The following is a 17,656-nucleotide window of genomic DNA, read 5'->3' on the forward strand; positions in this document are numbered from 1 at the left end:
AGTTTACTGGCTTTCCAAATGGGCAGTTCATCATCTATACTTTTTTTTTAAAAAGAAAAGAGTTTTTGGGATTTTTTTTGACGAAATTACAAAGCTAATACAAAATAGTGTAACCACTTTACAATGTAATAGCAACAACATTTACTCTGTGTCTTGACATCTCCTCTATCTGAAACAAAAACCCTCTTCAAGGACAGCGTGGTCACAAAATGGTGGGTGTGGGTACAGTTGCCATCTAAGTCCATGAATAGGAAAGGGTAGGAAGGATATGGACCAAACACAGGCAGGTGGTCTGAGTTTAGTTTGGGAACTTGGTAAGCATGGACTACTCGGTTTCTGTACTGGATGACTCTATGATCGGCTGAAAAGGAAGCCTCAAATCCCTTTCCAAAAATAAATATATCCAACCAGAAACTCCTTGAGGAGTCTTGCTTCGCTGAAGGGCTGCAGTATAGATGTCGGAGAGCTGAAGCGGTTTCTGAGATAAAGTAGGGTCAGTGAGTGATACATTTACAATGCACCGCATCTGACACACACCGTTCTGTTTCACTCCCATTCACACTGAGAACCAGCCCAGGGGCAGGCTGATGGTGTAGGGAGCGTGCCCAGGACTGTCATCCCAATCTGAGATGGCAGGAAAGTTTTTCTCACTGTCACCTCGGACAATACCTAAGTTTGGGCTGACAAGTGGCAAATAATAATCCTGAACCCTGGAGTTTGCCAAGGCTGCATACTCAGTCTCTCCCCTTTCCACTGCTGAGTCTGCTGCGATGAATTGTCCCCACGTTTCTCCTGAAGGAACTGGGAGTGGCTCTGTAACCAGCATTCACTGACCATTCAAAGTGGAAGGGAAGGTCTCTCACTCTTACCTCTCCAATATCTTCTCTCTTGCCACCCTGCAATGCTGTACTGGTCACCCTGCTATACCAAGGATATTATTAAATTGGACTGGATGCAGGAAAGATTCACATGGATGTTACCAGGACTGCAGGGTTTGGGATGTAAGGAGAGACTGGCACTTTTTTCACTGGAGCATAAGGGGTTGAGGGGTAACCTTATAGACGTCTATAAGATCAAGAGGCCGAATACCAGGGTAGGGGAGGTCAAAACTAGAGGGCATTATTTTAAGATGAGAGGAGAAAGATTTTAAAGGGATGAGGGATAACTTTTTCACACAGAAAGGTGGCTCATGTGTGGAATGAACTGCCAGAGCAGGTACAGTTCAAAAATTGGAAAGACATTTGGATGGGTAAACGTAGAAGAAAGGTTGAGGGGGATATGGGCTGAATGCAGGTAAATGGGACTAGTTTAGTTTAGGAAACCTGTTTGGCATGGACAAGTTGGACCAAAAGGGTCTTTCTGTGACTCTTTTATTACTGGAATGTTGTTAGGGCCCATAGCCTTTGCAGTATCCACTGCCTTCAGCTCTTTCTGAATTTTACATGGAGTTTTGTGAATTGGCCGAAGACTGGTATCTGTGATGCTGGGGACCACTGGGGGAGGTCGAGATGGATCATCCGTTTGGCACCTTTGGCTGAAGAATCCTGCAAAAGCTCAGCCTTACCTTCTCTGCTGATATGCTGCGCTCTCCCATCATTGAGGATGGGGATATTTCCTCCTCCAGGTGTGTTGTTTAATTTTCCACCATCAATCATGACGGGATATGGCAGGACTGCAGAGTCTATGTCTGATCTGTTGGTTGTGGGATCGCTGAGCTGTGTGTGAAGATGCTGGCCCTTTAACAAGGATATGTTTCTCTAATTGTTTCCCAAGAGGGTTCGTAAAGGCAGAGGTGTCGATATGTCTGGACACGGCCAATCGAAAACAATGGAAGGGGAGTGGCCAGTCCTTCCATTTCAGGAAGTTCTTTCCAGTTTGATTCAGTTTTAGCAAGGAGTCGGAAAACTGCTGGGGACTGAGAGAGAGAAAACTCTCTTTCCTGCCTGTGAGAACCTGTGTTTGAATTTGCCGTTTTTCAAGGGGTGTATTTATGGGATGTTGCAGGGATTGGAACAACTCCTTAATTCAATTGCAGTACAGAGTCAGTTGGATTATCAAATAAGTTGTTATTCTAAATTCTGTTTTCTTTTGTTCCTGTTTCATTGGTAGTGTATGAATGAATTCTGTTTTGTGTAAAGGTGGGTGGTTTGACCAGCTGCACCACACCTGGAATATCCACTTTATACCCACCAAAAAGAAATTATAAAGTTAGGGTCCGGCCTACCTCTTTAAAATGTTTTGAGGAGGGTTCTGGCCTGGTTACATAACATTTGTCTCTCATTTGCTGTTTATGCGATTTGGCACAAAAATAGTCCTATTTGGTTGTTTCACCAGGTTGTGACCTCATCTTCAGTTATGCCTGGTCCTGCTCTTCACAGGTCCTCCTGTACTCTTCACTGAGCCAGGGTTTATCCTCTGGCTTGATGGGGGTCATGGTTGAGTGGGGGATATGCCAGGCCATGAGGTTGCAGATTGAACGGCTATGGATGGCCCACAGTACCTCATGAATGCCCAAGTCTTCAGTTGCAAATCTGTTTGAAGTCTATCCCATTTCGCACTGTGATTGTGCCACACAACACGATGGACGGGATTCTCATTGTGAAGATGGGACTTTGTCTCCATAAGGAATGTGTGGTGGCCATTGTTATCGATACCGTCATGCAGCCGGCAGATTGGTAAGGATGAGTTTGGGTATGTTTTCCCCTCTTGTTGTTTCCCTCGCCAGCTGCTGTAGACCCAGTCTAGCAGCTCAGTCAGTATTACTGCTGCTGAGCCACTCTCGGTGATGGATGTGGAAATCCATCATTCTGTATCTGTGCCATCCTTACTGCTTCCTCCAAGTGTTGTTCATTAGCTGAGGGAGGGACTGGGACAGGACATATCCAGGGATGGTGATGGTGGGGTCTGGGACATGGTCTGTAAGGTATGGCCAAGTCAGGTCTGTAAGACAGCTCTCCCAACTTTAGCACAAGACCCCAGATGTTGGTGAGGGGGACCGTGCAGGGTCAACAGGGATGTTTCTGCCATTGTCTTTCCTGGTGCCTTGGTCGTTGCTGGATGGTCTGGTGGCTTTCTTTCTTTGTTGGGACTTGGTAGCGATTAGTTCAACTGAATGGTTCAGAGGGCAGGTGATAGTAACCCACATTGCTATGGGTCTGGAGTCACATGTAGGCCAGAATGGGTAAGGGCAGATGATTTCCTTCCCGAAAGGACATCAGTGAAGGTCTAGGATGAACACAAGGAGGATCCTGAATGTACCTTTGTGTGTTCAGTATTACAGCTGAAAATGTGTTGCTGGAACAGTGCAGCAGGTCAGGCAGCATCCTGGGAACAGGAGAATCGACGTTTCGGGCATAAGCCCTTCTTCCGGATTCTCCGCTCACAAATCCGAAGCCCCTGTTCAGTATTACATCCAAGAATTACTTGGAGTTCAGTCCATGGAATGCACCGTGATGCTGAACACATGCATCATTTCCCAATGATCCAGGATGGACTGGTTTGTAATGCCTGACTGGTAACTCCCTGCCCATCCTCCAGAGGATTTACCAATGACACTGAGGCATTGCCAGGTGTAGAGATAGAGCACTCAGGGTTGTTTGGTGGTGAGGGATTTCTAACCACCTTAGGTTGCAGTTCACGAAAGGTCTCAGTAACAAGAATGAGTTCTTGATAGACCGATTTGGACATAGTCCTTCTCACATACAAAGGTTAGTGTCACCTCACTGTGGTCTATTGTTGCTGAAGATGGATTCAGGTTAAAAAGCAGACTCCCCCCCCCCATGTGGAGTGAGTGTGTGTGACAGCCCCACAGGAAGATCCACAGATTGCTGATGGGGTGTCCCAGGTGTTGCAACATCACTGGCCATATGACGTGACGCAAGTTCTCCCTCTGACCAATGGAGAGGCAGGACAAGTGACTCAGACATCAGCTGAAGGAAAATCTCAATGCTGTGCTGCTCCACCAAACTTTCCTCAGGACCATCCCCCTGTCAGAATGAGATGGAAAACCCAACATCCTCCAACGCTGAGTAACACAGGCACATCATAGAACTGGTACTGTGCTCAAGGAGCCTTTTCAGCCTATCATTCTGACGCCTGGTGGAAATCTGTACCCCATTTCCCTGCACACCATTTCTATCGGGACAATAGGATGGCTTTAAGAGCTAAATTTTGTCCTTTTTTCAATGTGAAGAAAGGTTAAGACAGCGGTGATGAGCAGTCGACCCCAAAGCCAATTATGCAAACAGCTTGTGAGACTTTGGGGTTTTATTTTGATAAAGTTGGTACAATAGAAGCAGCTGGAACAGGTGGGATCAAGCTCCCACAGAACCAGGATTTCTGCAGTTGCTGGTGTCTTGAAGCCGGATGTGGAAGTTTTTAATCCTCTCACTGTTACAGCTAAAAGCTGGGGTTCCCCTTCCTGCTGCGAGAATTGCATGTGAGACACAGTCTGTTTTACTGAATTTGTCTTGGCCAAGAGTGTGTTTCTGGGATGCTACCATATTGGAACAGTTAATTTGGAATAGTGAATATGTTATTTTGTTAAGCATTTTAATAGAGTTCCAGTTAAGTATTCTTTTCTTCTATTTTTAATTTGGTCTATATTTTCACTGTGGATTAAAACATAAAGTGTTTTCAGCTTAAAGTCAGGTAGTTTGATGAATTGATTTATACCTGGAAAGCAAACCTTTAAAATAAGCAAAGGCCAGGGTCTTAGCTATTTTCTTCATCTATTTTGAGGGGGTTTGGTCTGGTCTGTAACACTATCCAAAATATCATCCAATGCCCCTCATGAATGCCTCGATTGCAGCTGCACTGAGCACATTTCCAGGTAGTGTGTTCCAGATCTGAACTACTCACTGAGTGAAGATATTTTTTCTCTCACACCAGTCCTGCACATCACTTTGATAGTGGGGCAACTGAAAGAGTGTTTCCCTGAAGGCATACTAATCCTGGAGTGTGCAGAACTAACGATGCATACACAGCACGTTGACATTGGCAGCACTGGGCTACCCATTTTGACCAGAGACTGTTGGAGACAAACATTGCACCTTCCCATTCTGGACCATGGTGACCTTCAGCAGCTGGTGATATGGCCCCTGCCATCCTGCTTCTAACCCAAACAGACAGATGTGCCCATACCACACCCTCCTCACCCAAACCCTGGCTATGTTCTGGATCCCCTGGCTCAGGGAGTGCCATCAGTCAGTAAGTCAGGAATTAGCTCCAGATTGAAAACCTAACCCCAAATGCTGGATTGGGACTTTCCCAAACCATCCATGAACACAGAGAAATCACATTAAAGACTTTGAGGGGGAATGGGGGGCTGGGGGGGAAGGAGGGGAAGACAACAAGTCCATGCCAGATGAAGTCCTCTGGGTTCAGTATGTCATTTGAGATTGTTCATATTGGTGGTGGGGCAGGCGGGTGTGGGGAGGGTGGTTTAAGGTGTAGCCATGAGGGCCTCCAGGCACCAGATCCTATCAGAGGGGTCACGCACCTTATTGGGGAACGGGTGAGAATGTTTGTGGGAATGAAGTGGTCGTGGCTCCTCCCCCCAAAACCCTGGTCACTGTGGGTGAGCAGTGAATGTGGAGTTAATGCCAGGGAGCCAAGCATTCAGGCCTGCAGCTCACCGGATGACTTGATGGTGTGTGGTTGGGCCCCTAGCTGGGAGAGGGAGAGGAGAGGAGAGGGGGAAGGGAGGGAGGATTGAGGATGTCGAAGGGAGGCAGTGTGTGTGAGGCAGGGACAGGAGTCCTGAAGTGAGGTGAAGCCTCTGGAGGGTGGACAGAGAGAGAGAGAGAGAGAGAAAGGGAAATAGGCAGGATTGGTATCTCCTGTTGAAAGCCCTGGCCCTTTTCTCAGCCACTTGGTGGCGATGGGAAGGAGGAGCGGAGGAATTAAACTTTGTTGAAGTTTGCTGGGAATCAGTGCGGTTTCTCTCTGGCTCCAGTCGGAGTGACTAAGGCATCAGGAGATTTCATTTCTCTCTGTGTTGTGTGGTACCTCCCTCCCCCCCTCCTCCCCCCTGTCCCCTCCACCCCCTTCCTTTGTCTGTGTCTGTCTGTGTGTGTGGTGGGGGGCTTTGTACAGGGACAGGAGCTGGCTTTGGATTGGAATTCGGGAAAAAGGAACCTGGAAAGACTCGGTGCTGGGATCACTCAGGAGATAGTGGAGGAGAGAGAGAGAGAGACAGAGAGGAGGGGGGTTGCTGCTGGCAGGTTTGGGGGTTTGCTGACTGTGTGTGAGTGGGGCTATCTCTCTCTCTCCCTGTGTGTACCCCAGTACCTCCCTCCTTCCTTCCCCCACCCCTACCCCCGGGCTGTGAGCGGCGATGGGACATCACCAACAGCGGGCGATGCTCCTGCGGTACCTGGCCGCCCTGACCTTCCTCTCTCTGGGAGCCCGGAGCAGTGAGCCGGCCGGGGACAGCCCTGCGTGCTACGGCGGCTTCGACCTCTACTTCGTCTTGGACAAGTGAGTAGCAGAGCCCCCCCGGGGCTGGGAGTTGGTGGGGGGGGTGCTACAGGGACCGACCCTCTGGGACACTGTCTGAACATAGCAGCAACTTGTGCACGGTTGGAATAGCAGATTGACATTAGCTTTCTAACTCTCTCTCTCTCTCACACATTGTCTCTCACTCTCTCTATCTCTTGCCCTCTGTCTGTCTCTCTCATTCTCTCGCTCTCTGTCTCTGTCTCTCATTCCCTCTCTATGTCAGTCTATGTCTCTGTGTTTCTCTCTCTCTCTCTCTCTCTCGCTGTCTCTCATTTGGTCTCTGTCTCTGTCTGTGTGTGTCTCTCTCTCTCTTTTCAGTGATCTTGGTTGAGGGACTTTGAGCCAATTCACTTTGGCAGGCATTAACTCCATGCCCAAAAGACTCCAGATGTGGATACTCTCTCCTCTCTCTCTTTTTCTTTCTCTCTCTCTCTTTGTATTCAGCTAACAAAAACAAAATACTCTCAGCCTAACCCTCTGCTTGTTACATGAGTCCTCTCCTCCTCCTGTTCCACGGCCCCCTTCCTATCCATGCGAACAGATGAAAGAGACCCCCCCAAACCATCGGTCTCCAGGCAGCTAAAGCTCAAACTAAAATCCAACTGAGTGAGAGCAAGAGACAGCAGCCCTACTCTGTCCCCATTTCCCACTTCCCCAGCCCATATCAGATACCCACTGACAGATTTATAGTGGGGGATGTGGGGTGATCAACACAACTTTCGGTCACCTCAAACCTTTCAGTGGAAAATGGCCAGTTTCCCCAGGATCGTCTCTCCATTAGGTGTGGATTGTTGATCGGAATTTAGAATTTTGCATCCTTAACTATTTTTTTAACCCTGTGTAGAGTGAGCTTTTCTCTCAGTCTGTGTGTTTGAAGACCATGTGTTATCTCTGAGGCAACATCCATCTCGTAATTCATATGTTTTTTAAAAAAAACATCGCTTCTTCAAGTTCTCTCCTTTGGACATCTGTTCACCACATTAGATCAGTTCTGTTGTGCTCTGTGTCTGAAACAAAAGTGTTGTCAGTTCATGTTTTCAGCTGTTGAAAACTGTCCAAAAGTTATGATCTTTCACCTCCTTGTCCTAGTTTTAACTCTAACCGTGCTCCCCAGAGAAACAAAGTCTTGGAAGAGCCAAAAAAGAACAAAACTTGGGATTAAAAAGCACTCCAGATTGGGAGCCAGTCCGAACTGCATTGTTGGTGAGGACAGGGAGTTTAATTCTGGTTTAACATCCCCAGCTGGAGCAAGAGGGAAAGGGACCATGTTTCCACTGAGAGACACAGAGTGAGGGCAATAACAAGAGGACTGGTTGTTGGATTTAACCTAAGGGTCACCCAAGCTGAAGATAACTTAACCCAAAGTGGGAATTGAACTCACACCATTAACACCAAACCTGTGTAATAAATCAGCCATCCAACCAGCTGAGCTAAACAACTTGACACCAATCAACTCAGAGCGGAATGTTTGATCTGGCATCTCATACCCTTGAATCTCTCTGGTTTTAACCCTGCGTTGACCCACAGTGTGAACTCAAGAATGATTATAGATTCAAAGGCACGGCAGGAGGCCTTTCGGGCCCACAATGTCCATGCTGGTTTGCTGAAAGAGCTGTCCAGTTATACAATCCCTACAGTGTGGAAGCAGGCCATTCGGCCCATTAAGTCTACACTGATCCTCCCTGTACCTATGGTGCAACGGTAGTGCCCCTGCCTGGATGCTGGGTGGCCCTAGCACCTGCTACACAGGTGTACTATGACATATCGGACCAGGTTGATCAGAAAGGACATGGAGGGAAGAGGGCCCCTTTCCCTTTAAAAAATGCCTCCTCAGCTCAAACAGCTATTTCACTGTTTGCCAAGTGAGAGGAGGCTGCTGGCTGCAATAGGCACCAGTTGGGATTTCTGAAAAGAGAGAGAGAGAGAGAGACAGCAAGTTTGAAATGTTGGTGGCTCTCAAAGTTACACTTAACAAGGGAACTGGTCCTCATGTCCCCATCTCTAGCTATGCCTGTGTCTTCAGTGGTTCTCATGGGACAGGTCAAACCCACCCTGAGAGACCACAAAACCTACTCTCAATGCCACTTACTTCAGTGCACTCCCTGATCCCTTCTCACTCCCCACACCTTTGTGTCTCATCAGGAATTCTGGGCTCCACCACGCTCAGCTACAAAACCTTTCCCAGATTTTGGCATTGCGGTGCTACCCTGTCCTCAGTGCTTGGGCAAGGTGGGGTGGACAGCACAATGGTGACATTGCTGGCAAGTTCCTGATTTCACCACATGCCACTGGTACCATAACACAACGCAGTCTGTGTAACACACTGGGCACCACCAGTCAAAGTGCAGAATTTCCTTTGAACGGAATGAGCTTGTACACAAATGAATACAGTGAAAAGAGTTGTGCATTCACCACTTCTGGCACTTCCTTAGATACAAAGGGACCTCGGTACCAATTCTTAAGAACAAATTCTTTGGGAAGAAACATAAAAGCTAAAGAAGTATGAAGTCCAGCTTTGCAGATGAGTTGAGGAATAGGTTGGAATTCTTGTCCTGTGGGGTTGAATTTGGGTCTGTGTTACAAACTGTGATAATAAGAGTGTCTGAATCCAATCAGTTGCACTGACTTTGCTCTCCTCTTGTTTGGATACTTTGTGGTCTCATTTTATTGGCTTGGTAAATTGGTTTTATTGGCATGGGTTTATACATGACAGATGTTCACTGGTCTGCGATGGTCTCTGCTTGCAACAGTGCACAGTCTAACTGAGGTCAAGGAAGAGGTTGTACCAAAACTGATCTTACATCCCTCAAACCTTCCTTTTCAAACCCAGCCATGACCCTGGCCAATCCTACCCCACTTTGTGATCTCTTCATGACAAATGTTACCACATCATTGATCGCTTCCTCCGACATGGCTTTCACATTCACCAACCCTGTTCTGTCCTTTACAATATGCTATCCTGAAACTGTCCAGCTCATCAACTCTTATCTGTGCTTTTAAAAACATGGTCAGAATCTCTTGCCCACACCTTCTTCTCCTTTACTTTACAATGGTGCCTTTCATCCCAGTTACAAATGCTTAATGACCAAGTAACACTCACTGAAACACAAAATACTATCAATTTGTTTGTACAATTTCTTCGGTGGACAGGAAATAAAATTGGCATTAATTCAAAGTGCTGAGAGATTTCTAGGTGTTGGCTGAGTGCTCAGACAGATTCAGAAAACATCCAAAGAGAAACCCACATTGGTTAGGCCACTGTTGGAATATTGTGTGCAATTCTGGTCTCCTTCCTATCGGAAAGATGTTGTGAAACTTGAAAGTGTTCAGAAAAGATTTACAAGGATGTTGCTAGGGTTGGAGGATTTGAGCTACAGGGAGAGGCTGAACAGGCTGGGGCTGTTTTCCCTGGAGCGTCGGAGGCTGAAGGGTGACCTTATAGAGGTTTACAAAATTATGAGGGGCATGGATAGAATAAATAGAGGAGGTCTTTTCCCTGGGGTGGGGGAGTCCAGAACTAGGGTGAGGGGCGAAAGATATAAAAGAGACCTAAGGGGCAACTTTTTCACTCAGAGGGTGGTATGTGTATGGAATGAGCTGCCAGAGGAAGTGGTGGACACTAGTACAATTGCAACATTTAAAAGGCATTTGGATGGGTATATGAATAGGAAGGGTTTGGAGGGATATGGGCCAGGTGCTGGCAGGTGGGACTAGATTGGGTTGGGATATCTGGTTGGCATGGATGGATTGGACCGAAGGGTCTGCTTCCATGCTGTACATCTCTATGACTCTATGACACCAGGTTAGAGACCAGAGGCAGCAAGCGATTAGGAAAGGGGATTGGAGCCCAGGATTTAGGCACACGTGCTCCACCTGTGTGCGGGGGTCCTTGTCGGAGAGAAGCTGAAACAAGATGAACTGTTCTCACCTTATCTCAGCAAGGAGGCAGTGACTTTGGAGACAGTGTCACAAAAGGTGCGCCAGATTCATTCCCGGAGCCAGACAATTCACCCACTACACAGGATGTGGGGGGGGGTGGGGGTGGGGGGGTGTTGTACAGAGTAGGGCGAGACTGTCCACAGCTTTGGAAGTAGGAATTTGTTTCAGTGAAAACTGAGGATGCTGGACAGGATAGAATGCAAGCGATTTGTTTCCCCTGATTGGCCAGCCTGGAACAAGGGGTGCCTTGTCTCAGTTTCAGGGGTTCGTCATTTAACACTGAGATGAGGAGACCTCTCTTTACTCTTCCAATCTCTCCCCAACGAAACTGTGACAGCTCTGTCATTGTGTATACCCAGGACTGAAGTGGACTCATCTTTGAATGTTCCAGAAATGAAAGGATATTTGAGTGGGGGCATCGATGGGACACACACAGTTGAGATCAAAGGTCAGCCAAGACCTTGAAGAGATGGAGAAAACGCAGGAGCTCATGAGGTTGACAACTGTCCCTCTGACATGCATTGCTTCACAACTTGGGGGGCTCCTTCTCAGTTCGGAGACAGAGTCAGACAACATGGAAACAGACCCTTCAGCCCAACTAGTCCGTGCTGACCATCATCCCAAACTAAACTGGTCCCACCAGCCTGCTCCTGGCCCATATCCCTCTGATGCTTTCCTATTCATCGACTTATCCAAATATCTTTTTGACAATTGTACCCACATCCACCACCTCCTCAGGAAATTCATTCCACGCATAAACCACGCTGTGTATAAAACATTTGCCATCATGCCTTTTTAATCTCGCTCCTCTCACCGTAAACATGTGCCCCCAATCTTGAAATTCCCCTTCCTAGGGGAAAGATAACTGCCATTAACTATCTACATCCCTCATTATTTTATAAACCCTCTCAACCGATGTTCTAATAAAAAGTGTCCCAGGCTTCCTTTTTCACTGACATCTCCCATATTTGGCATCATTTTCACTTTCACTGTGTATACCTGTATAGGTTCATCCATTTTCTGCTCAGGGCAAATCTCAAGGTGTTTCTAAGTCATGTCATGACAGTAACTGTGCACCTCTGCCTTCAGCAGCGTGAATTCTGACCCTCCAGCACACAGTCTGTCTCTTTCACACATTCCCTGAGGTCACTGTTCCATTGTAGCATATTTCAGAAAAACCATAAAACTCTTTCTTTGCACTAACAGCTTTAGTTTTTCTGGTGAACTCAGATGGGTTAAAACGTCAGCCTTTGGCCATGTTCCCTTTCCAAAATGACTAGTTTTCAACTCTCAACCTGTCTGCACTTGACCACACAAGAACAGAGTCACTGGCTGGGCCTGAGATAGTTATGACTGTGAAACCACTCAGAGAGGAGCCATTTCTGCTAATTACTGCTGTGGGTTGTGGCTATCAGATAGCTACCACTTTATGAAGTGAAGCTTTGCAATCACAGTATTTTCACTGATGGAAAGGTGGAGCCCTGAGGATCCTGATTCTAGATTTAAGAACCAAGCTTTGACCACAACAACAGTTAGTCCTCACTTCATGGGAGTTTGAAGCTCATGGGAGTCTCTACCCTAACTCTCCCCTTCCTATCTAAAAGGTTACTTTGCAAACACTTCTTCACAAATCCAAAGTTCTGTTTGTCCCACTCTCTTCCGAGATTCCTCCAGCTCCCCTATGCTTTTTGCAAACGTTTCTGACAACCTCTCTCTGCAGCCAGACCTTTGCTGATTTGCCTGTAGGTTCTTGTGTCTGTGGGTCACCTCACATCTCCCTGTTCAGGTCCATTGGCGACACACCTCGCACAGTTTTCTGAAGGTGGGACATCACCAATATTTGGTCAGAAATACTGCACACCACCTTTCCACCTAGATTTCGGTCACTTTGGTTTCTCCCACCCGCCAGTGGTGCAATTCCCTTTCTCAGTGTGGTTGTAAAAAGCAGGCACTTATAAAATGAAAAAGGAAGGAAGGTGAGAAAGTTGCTGTTCTTTTCTTCCCCTGGTCTGATGTTCATGTGTGGAATTACAACACTGCAATCTCATTATTTCAACTGAGGGATCAGTGCAAAATCTGATACTGCTGGGAAAGTGACTAAGAGCTTTAACAGCCTGCACTGCTCAGGTCTTTAATGGCATGTGCTTTCTGGTGAAAGTGCACTGGTGTGCTGCATTAGTCAGGCTGTGTATAATGTTCACGGTGCTTCATCTGATTTTACTGGAGGGAGGTGAAAGGCTGTGATACAGTCTCCGCTCCCTCTGCTGGGTAAGGTGGCTGGGCTCAAAGGTAGACTCCCCACCCCTCCATCCCCTTCCCCGTGGAGGCCACTGTTTGAAGGACGGATGGAGGGGCAGTGAAATGTCCCTCCTTGTGACAGAAGCTAATGGTCAGAGTGCGTCATCTGGACTGTCGGGGTCACACAGGACTGGGACCCAAGGGAGGAAGGTTCAAATGGAGTCTCTGTCAGGAGTTAGTCACTTGGCATGATTGTGGGTTTCAGTTCCCATCTGGTAAATACTCCCACCACCTGGTTACTATATTAATCTAGCCTTCCCGAACTGGCATTGTGAACTGACTTTGACTTTGTGCTCCCATTCTCAACACTGTGGATTCAGTTCTGCTTGGTGGGATGAGATGATGTACAAATGTTGGAAGATGGTGAAATGTTCTGCTCTGGTGAAAACTGATTGACGTTGGTCTGAGGAATTGTTGAACACCTTGCTTTGAGATTGCAATTCCAAGCCCTACAAATACACAGTCCACAAAGTAAAATGTGGGTAAGTGTGAGGTGATGCACCTTGGCAATACAAAACCAGGCAGGCAGATTATTCCCTGAATGGTGAAACATTGGGAAAGGGCTGGTGCACAGAAACTTGGATGTCTCTATGCACCAGTTACTGAAGGTAACCGTGCAGCAGCCAGTGAAGAAGCTAAATGATAAGGTGACCTTCATAGTGAGAGGATTCAAGTTCAGGAGCATGGAAGCCTTGCTGCAATTGGACAGGACATGGGTGAGACCACAGCAGGAGTGTTGTGTGCAGTTTTGGTCTCCTTACCTGAGGGAGCATGTATGGTAATGTCAGTGAAGGTTTACCAGACTGAGTCCTGGATCAGTTAGGACCATACTCACTGGTGTTGAGGAGAATGGGGGGGGATGTCTCATACACAACAACCGATAAAATACTAACATCCTGTTACAGCATAAACATAGAATGGATGTCCCTGCTGAGCGGGGTGGGGGTGTGGGGGCTGGGGGCGGGAGGTGTCCAGACCCAGGGCTCACAGTCTGAGGACACAGGGTAGGACTGAGCTGTGGAGAAATGTCTTAACCCAGAGAGTGGGGAGCCTGTGGGATTCACTGTCACTGAAAGAGTTTGAGGCTGAAACATTGAATGTTATCAAGAAGGAGTTAGACCAAGTTCTTGGAGCTAAAGGAGTTGAAGGGTATGGGGAGAAAGTGGGAACGGGAGCCTGAGTTGGATGTATTAGCCACATTCACAGAGAATAGCAGAGCAAGTTCAGATGGCCAAATGGTCAACTCCTGCTCCTATTTTCAGTATTTCTGAATTGAATTGGAGTTGAATTTATTGTCACATGTACTGAGGCACAGTGAAAAGCTTTGTCTTGCGAGCAATACAGGCAGATCACAGAGTTAAGTAGCATAGGTAAGTTAATATTAGGTAAACAGCAGCAAACACAAAAACACAGGTACAGGTGAGTGTTGAGAGTTTGTGAGTCCATTCAGCATTCTAACAACAGTATGGTAGAAACGGTTACAAAACCAGCTGGTGCTTCTGTACCTTCTCCCCGATGGTAGAGGTTGGAGAAAAACATTGCCAAGGTGGGATGGATCTTTGAGAATGCTGGCGGCCTTTCCTTGACAGCGAGCCTGGTAGATGGATTCTATAGATGGGAGGTTGGCCTTTGTGATTGTCCGGGCTGAGTTCACCACTCTCTGCAATGTTCTCTGATCTTAAATTGTACAGTTGCCATACCAGATAGTAATACATTCAGACAGAATGCTCTATATGGCGCACCTATAAAAGTTGGCAAGGGTATTCGCCATCATGCCAAATTTCCCCAGCTGCCTGAGGAAGAAGAGACATTGTTGGGCCTTTGTAACCAGTGCGTCCATATGAAGAGTCCAAGAAAGCTTGTTATGGATGCTCCCAGGAGTTTGACACTCTCCAGTCTTTCCACCTCTGTGCTGTTAATGTGTAGTGGGGGGATGAGTAACATCCCGCTGAAAGTCAATAATGCGTTCCTTGGTTTTGTTGGCATTGAGAGTTAGGTTGTTCTCAGTGCACCACTTTTCCAGGTCTTCCGTGCCCGAATGGCGAATTTAGGTCCTTATTTAGCCATCAACTGTGACTCCAGCCGTCAGAGAACTGCACGGTTCTGAGTTTCAAAGTTCTCATCCAGGACTTGAGCCCCATTAATCCATGCAGTACGGAGGCAGTGCTATGAAACAGTTTGGGATGTTGCAAAATGAAGCTCACTGTTTAACAAAGGAAAGACAGGAGTTGAAAATGACAACAATGTACCTGTGGGCCTGATGTGAGTGGCAGGGAAAGCCCCAGAATCTGTTATAAATGGGGCACCTAATGGGCATGGGGAAAAGAGATGTCCGCTTTTGGACAGAGTTAACGTGAATGAATGAAGGGGAAATCATGTTTGACAGAGTGGACAAGGAGGGTCCAGTCGTGTATTTGTATTTTCAGAATGCTTTTGACAGCAATTAACACAGGCAGGCAGCAGCAAAGTTTAAGTGTGTGGGATTTTGGAAGAATATACCCCCTGTTGGAGTATGGTGGACAGGCCCCTGGTAGGATATGCTAGCCTTGGAGGGAGTCCAAGCTGTACTTCAGGGAATAAGATTCTACAAACTAGCCCTGTTTCCTCCGGAATTGAGAAAGTTAAGGGCGATCTGAACAAGCTGTACAAGATATTAACAGGACAAGACAGGGGAGAGGAAGATCAACCGTTCCCGCTGGTCGGAGATTCTAGAACCAGAGGGTATGTTCCTCGGGAGAGAAAGAATCCAATTTCTCAGCAGCCTCGAGACCCTAGTGGCGAGCAGCTGCCATCTCGTCAGCTCTTCTCGTTGACTGGTGGGACAGGCTGGAGGGGCTGAATGGTCTCCTCCTGTTCCTGTGTTCCTCAGTGGACCATGTCTCCACAAGGAGTGTTGGTGTGTGAGTGTGCGACAGTGTGTGTTGACAGGAATGTCCACTTCATGGGAGTTACCTGTGTGGAGACACCTACAAGATGCATTGCGCAGGGAAATGACTTCATGATGATTTTTGGTATTTACTGTGGGAGTTGACAGTGTGGATGGTTGGGTGGGGGGGGGGGGAGCCTGAATGGCTCCTTCTTATTTCCCGGTCATGGGGGTCCTGTTGTGAATAAAACATTACTGGCAGTCACGGGGGGTGGTGGTGGGGTGAAGTTTTAACGTCCCTTTTAGGGAAGGAAGTCTGGCCTACATGTGACTCCAGACCACCCCAATGTGGTGGACTCCCACTGCCCTTTGGGACAGAAGGGATGGATCATAAACGCTGACCCAGCCAGTGGGAACAAATTAAAACGAAGGAGAGCAGTCTCCAGTCCCAGGCCAGAGGTTTGTTACTGCAGCTGCATCACCGAGGGAGTCCTGCCCCTCTCCGGTTCAGGACGGGTGAGGAAGATCCCACAGCACAATCCGACAAGGAGCAGTGGTCAATATTGATCCCCTGGTCACTGGTCCATATGTGGGTTGTGGGATGGTGCTGTGTAACTCAGTGACACTGGCTGGCTGCCATTTCTGTGATTTTGGCTGGTTTGGAACACAGAGTGATACCAACAACATGGGTTCCAGTCCCATACTGGCCACGGTTAGCTTCCGTGAGCTCAGTGCGGCGCGGTGACTCAGTGGTTAGCACTGCTGACTCCCAGCGCCAGGGACCCAGCTTTGATTCCAGCCTCGGGTAACTGACTGTGTGGAGTTTGCACATTCTCCCCGTGTCTGCGTGGGCTTCCTCCCACAGTCCAAGGATGTGCATGTTCGGTGAATTGGCCATGATAAATTACCCACAGTGTTCAGGGATGTGTATGTTAGGTGCATTATTCTGGGGTAAATGTAGAGTAGTAGGGGAATGGGTCTGGGTGGGATTCTCTTCACAGCGTTAATGGGGACTTACAGTCATAGAGATGTACAGCATAGAAACAGACCCTTCGGTCCAACCCGTCCATGCCAACCAGATATCCCAACCCAATCTAGTCCCACCTGCCAGCACCTGGCCCATATCCCTCCAAACCCTTCCTATTCATATCCCCATCCAAATGCCTCTTAAATGGTGCAATTGTACTAGTGTCCACCACTTCCTCTGGCAGCTCATTCCATACACCCTCTGTGTGAAAAAGTTGCTCCTTAGGTCTGTTTTATATCTTTTCCCTCTCACCCTAAATCTATGCCCTCTAGTTCTGGACTCCCCGGCCCCAGGGAAAAGACTTTGTCTATTTATCCTATCCATGCCCCTCATGATTTTGTAAACCTCTATAAGGCCACCCCTCAGCCTCCGACACTCCAGGGAAAACAGCCCCAGCCTGTTCAGCCTCTCCCTATAGCTCAAATCCAATGTCCTGTACAGCTGCAACATGACCTCCCAATTTCTGTACTCAATAAGACTTGTTGGGCCAAAGGGCCTGATTCTCTCCTCTTGCTGGAGTTAGAGTGACCCTCAAGTTAAATTCCCCACCACCATCCTCTCTCTCGCTCTCTCTCTCTCTGAGTATGTGATGAGAGGGTATCCCCATGGCCTAGTCAGATTAAAGCGACTGTATAGGCTCTCAGCTTTAAGATGTAGTCTGTCAGGCGGTCTCCTGTCTAACACAGGATGACGATTAGTGGATGTGGACTTGCAAAATTAAAGGGAAAACTTGATGGATGAACTAAGAGAGAAGCACACTGTGGAATGACATCAAAGAGGCAGGAGAAAATCTGGCAAGCATTCCCGAGTGAAAGCTGAGCTGGCTGAAAATACGGGTCTTCTTTTCCAATCTAGGAAGGGCTGCAACCGGGAGGGGGAATGGACTCTTTCCATTTTACGTGAAGAAAATCTCCTGACACACACACACACACTCTCACACACCGCCCGCTCACACACCGCCCGCTCACACACACACACACACACACTCACACACACACACACACTCACTCACACACACACACTCA

At 47.6% G+C, this 17,656-nt stretch overlaps 1 protein-coding gene across 2 annotated transcripts in view; it reads left to right on the forward strand.

Annotated features, from left to right (window-relative positions):
- Positions 1-5,927: 5,927 nt before the first annotated feature.
- The window catches only part of LOC122543053 (anthrax toxin receptor 1-like), a 142,149-nt gene continuing 130,420 nt past the window's right edge, over positions 5,928-17,656 (forward strand). Inside the window, exon 1 of one of the 2 annotated variants that reach the window (XM_043681251.1) lies at positions 5,928-6,480. In XM_043681251.1, the coding sequence (XP_043537186.1) occupies positions 6,338-6,480 (143 nt within the window). In that variant the 5' untranslated portion in view covers positions 5,928-6,337. The remainder of the gene's footprint in view (positions 6,481-17,656) is intronic. The other variant, XM_043681250.1, reaches the window with a different exon arrangement.

This window comes from Chiloscyllium plagiosum, chromosome 42 (genome assembly GCF_004010195.1).
Source record: "Chiloscyllium plagiosum isolate BGI_BamShark_2017 chromosome 42, ASM401019v2, whole genome shotgun sequence".
Classification (NCBI taxonomy): domain Eukaryota; kingdom Metazoa; phylum Chordata; class Chondrichthyes; order Orectolobiformes; family Hemiscylliidae; genus Chiloscyllium; species Chiloscyllium plagiosum.